Here is a 7785-nt window from a genome sequence, read left to right as displayed (position 1 = left end):
TTAGATAGGACCGGTAACAATGTTAAGATTAAAGCAGGTTGTATAGTACTTATTTTTCCCGTTAGGCAGTCCCAGAGCGCCGGATTCTATTAGCTATTACTACACCCAGTATACTATATACGTAGAATCGGGTTGTAGATCCGTAGGGATAACAAGATTAGTCTTATACTACTATTTATTAGTAAATCCGGGCTAACTAAGAGTTAGGTTAGGAAACTTCTTCTAACGTACTATAGAGAGGTTACTATTATTAATTTAATAGTATCTGTTATCGTTAAAGTTCTAAGTAGTTAAGAGTTTCCCTCTCTAGTCACCGCCAGCGCCGTTTACTATCCACTACAGTACGTCTATTAATACTTTGCTATTACTTAGCTAGGTTATTCTAAAAATATAAACCGTCCTAGCCGCTATTAGTTTACCCGGCTAGTTTTACAGTAGGGTAATATATCTATTCTTAAGATACTTTATGGCTATGTAAGCCCCTAGCGAGACCTAAAGTCGTAAAAAATTTACTATTTAGTTAGCGATCCTCTGTGTTAGAGCATATAGAAGATCTAAGCTATTTACCCTTATCCTTCTTAAGGCTAATAACGGTAATAGATAAGTTATTATATTATTATTAAAACTAGAATTAGTTCGAGAGATATATCTATAAGGGTAACTATTAGCCCCTATAAAGATCCCGTTTTTAATAACTATAAGCTGTTTATTCTAAGTATGGGTAAGACCATAGTAGCATAAAGAAGCTATTAAAAGGAAGTAAAATATATGTATTAGTAATATAGCGAAATACTATAAGATAAAGGATAGAATAAATTAATATTTAGGTTCTTATAAGTTATAGCGTATATAAAGTGGATCTATTACCATCTAAGCATAACTTATTTATACTGCGTTATGTTTAGGGTTTAATTTTAGCCCTTTAACGGGACCGCTTTTGGGAAAAATCGCGGACACGCTAGTGGTCCGTTAAATCTAAAGCAGCCCTCTATCTAAGCACTACACTATAAAAGACATCCTTCGTCCTAATATAGCGGTACGTTGTTCTAAAACCTCTCCCTAAGTCCTCTTAGAAATAAACGTCGCTTATAGCTTTACCCGCGTTATCCTGTTCTACCTAAACATCTCACTACCTTTATCTTACGAAATAAGCGATTCCACTATATTATTGTAAATTATTCTCTTCTCTTAATTCCTCTTGACTTAGACCTATTATTTATCTCTACCTTACGTTCTACTATATAAAATCGCCCGGACGTTAGAGGTTACTACACTATAAGCCCCACGTTGCTAAAACCTAAAACACTCTCTAGCTGTTTCCGATTTCAAATAGGCGCTATAATAGGTTAGATGGGATCGTCTAGGTATTTTTAAATTGCTATATTATATTAATGTACTTCTAACCTCATTAACCTAGCTCTGGAGGCGTTTATTAAGTGATTTCGTGGCACCTTTAACGTCCCCTTTAAGTTTTAGTATTAACTCTATTTATAGCCTTTAGAGCCAAATCAACTAGCCCTTAAATTGTCCTATCTTTCCCTTTAAATCTATTTATCTTTATATTAACTATATCTATGCCCTTTATAACCTCTAATACCTTAGTACCCTAGGGGGTTATTATACAGGATATCGAGGTGCTTAATAGGCTAATTGCGCCGTATAATAAGGGTTTAGTTTAGTTTTAACGTTTTAAGATTATATAGGTAGAATGAGATTAACTAAGGCAGGCGGAGCGTTTATAAACCGTCTAATGCGGGGCTTTTAACGCGGTATATAAGGGTTTAAATACTTAGGCGGATGGTGCTATATTAGCTTACAACTTAAAAATAACGTTATTGTTATTATTAATAATAGTAATAGTGGAGTTAGGTAGTAGTTATCTTATTATATATACTATAAAGTTCCCTATAGCAGAATACAAAAGGTACTACCTACTTAGTGCAACTATATTCTCTTACCTATAAACCTAAGTCGTAATAGATACTTTTACGTCTTATTATATACTAATTTCTAACTTGTCTTACGACTTTAATAGTGCACTTTCTTACTTCCCTCTAATCTATTAAGCCTAAGGCTACACCCTCACTATTACCTCCTTTATTTAACCCCTAATAACCACGGTCCCAATATAAAAGACGCTAAAGGAAACCCGCTTACACGTTTCTCCTCTTTAGTATAGTTAAATTAAATAATGGCAGTTCTGGAAAGATTAGTGCGTCTTTTATAACTAATCTTTTGGGTAGATTTGTTTCCGATATCTGCCCTTCTTTAGATATTAATTCCCTAGATACAATCGCTTCCCTAACCTTTTTTAATCTCTTCTTCCTAGCCGTACTTATAGGCCTTAAATACTTTCCTAACCCAATTCTCTTTATATCTGTAGGTAGCTCGTTTATAGACTTAGAATACGCTAGCTGCTTATTAGACGTTAGAAGTGAAGATACCTATAACTTAGCTACCTACTTATAACTTGCTCCTTAGACAGCCACTATAACTCTTAATCTATTAATATATATATATAGATATCTTTTTTTTTGCGGTTCTAAATAATTAATACCAAATTAATATTTTCTAGCTTTCCATACTAGTAGTATTTACTTTTTAGGCCATCTAACCATCTCTTTAGTTACTTATTATAAAGTTTAACCAACTGCTTTTGCTTTGCTATAGTATACACTATAAAGCATATAAATATTCCTAATCCTCCAGTCTTGGATCGCCGGCCATATATTAGCGAAAATTCTATTTCTAAAAAAAGCTTAAGGCTCTTAGCCGGTAATCTTGTTGGATTAGCATGGCGTAGATCTAAGGCAAAATCCACTCCATCTACTAAGCGTCGTAGCGCTCCAGTTTTAACATATACTATTTATAGTAAGTCTTAGTATATTTTAGGCATTAGAAGAAAGAAAATATATATAATTTTAGACTATATCAAACTTGTGTCCAATTAAAGTATACTATAGGAAAATGTAATAGGCCTGTGCATAGCACGTAATTATCTTATTATTATATAAGCTTGTGCCCCTTACTGCCCTAACTACTTCCCCCTATACACGTACCTATTACTACTTAAGGACTTCTATTTTAGGTATAGTATTGGCACTTTAGGAGCACTAAAGCTCCTAAATCCACTTAACGCTACTAACAAAAGTACTTAATCCACCGCTAGAATAAGTTGGCTCCATCTAGCACGCCAAATTGCCGCCAATCTAATAATATTACTGCTCTTGGCAGAGGACCTATTTCCATTATCCTACCTTTTTAAAGTGTAACTAATATTAGTATATTCTAAGCTAAAGTCGGTTAAATATAAAGCACGGATGGTAAGCGTATATCGCGCTTATAGACTTTGCAAATCACCGTTCTTACTTACTATAGATATTATATAATGGTATTTAGTGGGCTTAGGCCTTCTAGCTTTATTTATTACCGCTTCTCCACTATTAAAAACTATTAAATTTACCCGTACCCACGCAATATTTTATTTTTATAAGTACGTATTTTATCCACAGATCTATTAATGTTTAAGAGGTTCTAGAAAGATAACGCTATTTAACGCGGTTTTAATTCTAGCATTCTTAGTAGCAAACGTTCTTTACATTACTGTCTAGGTTAAAGATATTTCTAAGCTAATAAGACGCCCTAGACTAATATCTACGATTAATCTTACGCCACTGTTATTAGGGGCCTAGATAAATCTTATTGCTAGCTACTATAAAATTAGGCTGAGTACCTACGCCCGGATATACTAATGGTTAGGAAGAATAGCTATAGTTAAAGGCCTTATTTATACGGCGGCGGCTATATCTTTGCGGAAGCCTAACCTGCGTACATATTTAGATGTAGCGGCGCTAATAGTAAGCTAAATTTAGTCCTAGGAAGCAAATATAAGCTAATAAAGCTTTTTAAGCTACTATTACTATAGCTATTATACTGCTCTCTTTAGTCGCTAGTATACGTCAATACGCCTATAAAATCTTCTCGAAGCTCCACCTAATACTTAGCGCTATAGTTATAGCTGCGATATATCTTTATAGTCCATCTAAAGAGTTATTAGCGCCGCCAGCGGTATATTTATTCGCAACAATATACCTTTAGATATTTATAGCTGTCCTACAATTTGGTTAAGTGCTATACCATAACGTTAAGTATAGAAAGCCGCTAAATTGAGTAAGAATACAATAAATAGCTTTTAAGATACCTTATAGGAGGGAGATACCTATTCCGAATATAGTCCATATATATATCCAACTATTAAGACCTTAAAAGCCTCGAGCTGGCCAGTATATATACCTCTGCATTCTAAAAGTAAGCTATACCTCGTTTACGCAGTTACATCCCTTTTATGTATTTTAGTGGTATCGCAATACCGAGGGCAATAATGTTATGGTTTTAATTGTTTAGAAAAGGAGTAGATTTACTAGGAGCCTATTCTTACACGCTAATAATGATCTCGCCTATAATTCTGAAATAAGAGCTGTAATTAAGGGACCGTATAGGAATAAACTTAACCTCGAATTATACGGGACGGTCTTACTATTTGCTATAGGGATTAAAATAGTAGGTTAGCTTCCGTATATTATATAGCTTCTAAAAAGATACTATAATTATAAAGTAAAAACCTAAAGGATCGCTCTATTTTGGGAATTAGACTCTAAACATAAGCCCTCTTACACTTTTATAGGAATGACTTACTAATAACCTCTCTAAAGTGCATACGGCTTAGGTCGCTAACATAATAGTAAAGCTACTTAGTAGAGACATTAATAGGGTTTGTCTACTTCTAGATATAATATAAGGTATACGTATTAATTAGGTGTTAGATTCTAGATATTTAGCTTTTTATCTTAGGTAACTATCTTTCTAGCGAAATAAAGCGGGGAGATATTATTCACCTTAGAGAGCGTATTAGTACGGCATACACCGTTATAAACGCTGAAAGTCTAATTAGATCTAAAATTAAAGGTCGAAAGGGTCGTATAGTGGTTTCTTATAAGTTATAACAACTAGTCCGCCTTTTAATTACTGCTGAATATAAAAATAGTATACATAAATAATAAGACAAGTAACAATATTCGTAAGATTGTTCGACGCATGTTAGATAAGGACATTTATTTAAAAAAAAAACTAGACTTTCGTCTATACTCGCCTAGAGGATATAATAGGCGGCTAAAGAGTATGTTTAATCTTAAGAGATTAAAGGATATTAGAGGAAGTGTGTAGGTTCGCTTAATATAATAGATTTAGAGGGGTAGATTTTCTTAGATACCTAAGAGTCTCCAGAGTCCTCTTATAATTTGCTACGAAGTCGATAAAGACAAAGGCTCTTTTATAGTCGCTTAGTTATACAGTAATTGTAATTACTTAGCTAGATAGAAAGTAGGTTAGAAAGTTATTAGAGCACATCTAAAGGAACTAACATTTTGTTAATTAGGAGGGTCTACAGATAGGGATAAATTGAAGATTCTAACTTTAAAAACAGGCTCTGGAACCTTTATATATACATAGTAAGAGAGCCAGTACTAAAGATCGTTAGTTGACGATATATTGGCAATACAATTTTGGCAATTATTTTAACTTAACTCCTACACAATTTCATCCTTAATTTCCTTCTGCAACTTTTGGCAATTATTAAGTACCTACTAAAGGGATTTAATAACAAGCCTTGCTTCTACTATAACATATATACCTCTATAGTACTTTTGCCGTAGACGCTAAAGCTCTAGCGTGAGCTAGCCCTTCTCCCACGCCGCCTACTTAAGCATCTATTAAAAATTAGAAGTTGGCATTTCCTTAAATATTTGCAATTTGTCTTTAGTCTCTTTAATTACTATAGATAACTTATTGTTGCAGCTAATTTCTATATTAGCAGTGGTGGGCGTTAGAGGTCTATTAGAAGTAGGGGGAAGAAGACGGATTTTTGTTCGCTTATATCTGAGCATAATTCTTATATTAAGAGTTATCTATAGGTTTATGCTTACGGCTATAGATTTGCATCTTTATAGCATTACGCTAAGGGTGAGAATTGTTTGCTATAAATGCTTAGGGCCTACTTTTAGTCCGTATTAGATTTAGAAATTATAGGGTCCTAGTTTATGGCTCCTGCCGTAATACTAGGGTCTGTGGAGCTTAGAAAAGCTTATACCTAGCGTAAGCTATATCCTTTCTATAAGGAGATATAAAAGTTCCAGTAATATAGGAGAATATTTTTAGTAACTGTCGATCTGAAGTCCGTGCGCAGATATTAGGAAAGAAGAACTCGTATATTATTAAAAGAAGTAGTTAAAAGGAGAACTCTGTTAAATTAATATAGGCTATTAAGCCTTAATATATATAGTTAAGTTAAACGACCAAGACACCCCTAGTCTATACCCTTAAAGAAAATAAGATAATGATTGTAATTAGCGCGTCGTCTAATATGTATTAATTGATCTATAAAAGAAAAGAGACTATATATATATAATGTTAGTGTAGGATTGACGGGGGACGTAATAGGGAGTAGGTGATCGAGTTAAGCGGGGGGTAGTGACTAAGTTAAGGGGTAGGTAACTATCGGTATTACTTCTAGTAATATATACTGCTATTGTAATAGTATAGGGTAACTAGGGTTTTAATTAATGCTTAATTAATTTTATTTTAGAATTATAAGGTTATAAGGTCACAGCGGAGCTGTCTTAAGGGGTTAATTAATGGTAGAGATGATGCAGATAATAAATATTAATTAATTCGTAATACAGTAGATGCGGTTAATGTCTATATAGATTGATATATAAAGCCCAACCTTGCAATATATCTAGAGCTTAGTTAGCACCCCTAGCGCTAATTCTAATAGAGTTAGGTGGCAAGACCACCTAATTTAGGTCGATAGTAACTTCTCGCTAATTAATTTAACGGCTACTTTTCTAGCTTGCGCTAGATATAGGGTATTAGTTCTTAAACCCTTTATATAGTTATTAGTATTTAACCGTCCAAAGTTTACACTTAGTTAAATGTTGGCATTAGGGAGAGACGCTATTTAAAGATGAAATTGAAACCAACTAATATATAAACAAGTATAACTATATGCCTACTATACGCTCTAGAAACAAAAGAATGCTAGTGCTATTCTTTAACTCTATTATACTTTTATATCCCCATATTATACTTCCTTGCTACCTACATATGCTTTTTCCTAAGGGGCATTACCTGCTGCTTTAAGCTCTCTCTATGTGGTCTTTTCCTAACACTTAGGGACCGGATTGGTTCCGGAGATGACTTTGGGCCTACTAATTCCAATTACATCTGCTTAAATTTATTGATTTTGCTTTTAGCAGCACTAATATAATTAGTAGTATTAATTAATACATTCTAATAATCTTGTATCATCTTAGACTTTTTGTTTAGATAATCTCGCATTATCTTAGACTTCTCATTTTTATAATCTTGTATTATTTTAGACTTTTCGTTCGCATATTCTCGTATTATCTTAGCCTCCTTATTTAGGAGCTCCTCGATTCTACCTTTAAGTACCACCTTTATTATAGTGGCATTTTCTACCGTATCCTAGTCTGCCTTACTTATATTATAGTCCTTATTATTACCTAGAATGGTCTTACTACCTAGATGTCGCTTATATTCCTAAATCCTAGACTTATAGGTGTAAATAGTTTCTTATATACTTTTTAGTTCCTAATATAGGGACAGACACTTATTTACCATGTCGCTAAGTTCCGTAATCGCTTTCTTATACTGCGTATATAGGGATTTGTATATATTAGCGCACTAAAGACGGGTCTACTATTCTTT

The 7785-nt window shown here is 33.6% G+C and overlaps 1 protein-coding gene across 1 annotated transcript; it reads right to left on the bottom strand.

The window, feature by feature from the left end:
* Nucleotides 1–516: 516 nt before the first annotated feature.
* Nucleotides 517–705, bottom strand: K441DRAFT_567059 (uncharacterized protein; the record flags this gene model as incomplete). Its single annotated transcript, XM_067643778.1, has 1 exon — nt 517–705. A coding segment is annotated over one exon (189 nt), but the record flags the coding sequence as incomplete, so codon positions are not given.
* Nucleotides 706–7785: the final 7080 nt, after the last annotated feature.

This window comes from Cenococcum geophilum (genome assembly GCF_001692895.1).
Source record: "Cenococcum geophilum 1.58 unplaced genomic scaffold K441scaffold_28, whole genome shotgun sequence".
Lineage (NCBI taxonomy): Eukaryota > Fungi > Ascomycota > Dothideomycetes > Gloniales > Gloniaceae > Cenococcum > Cenococcum geophilum.
This window is presented reverse-complemented; position numbering and strand designations above follow the sequence as displayed.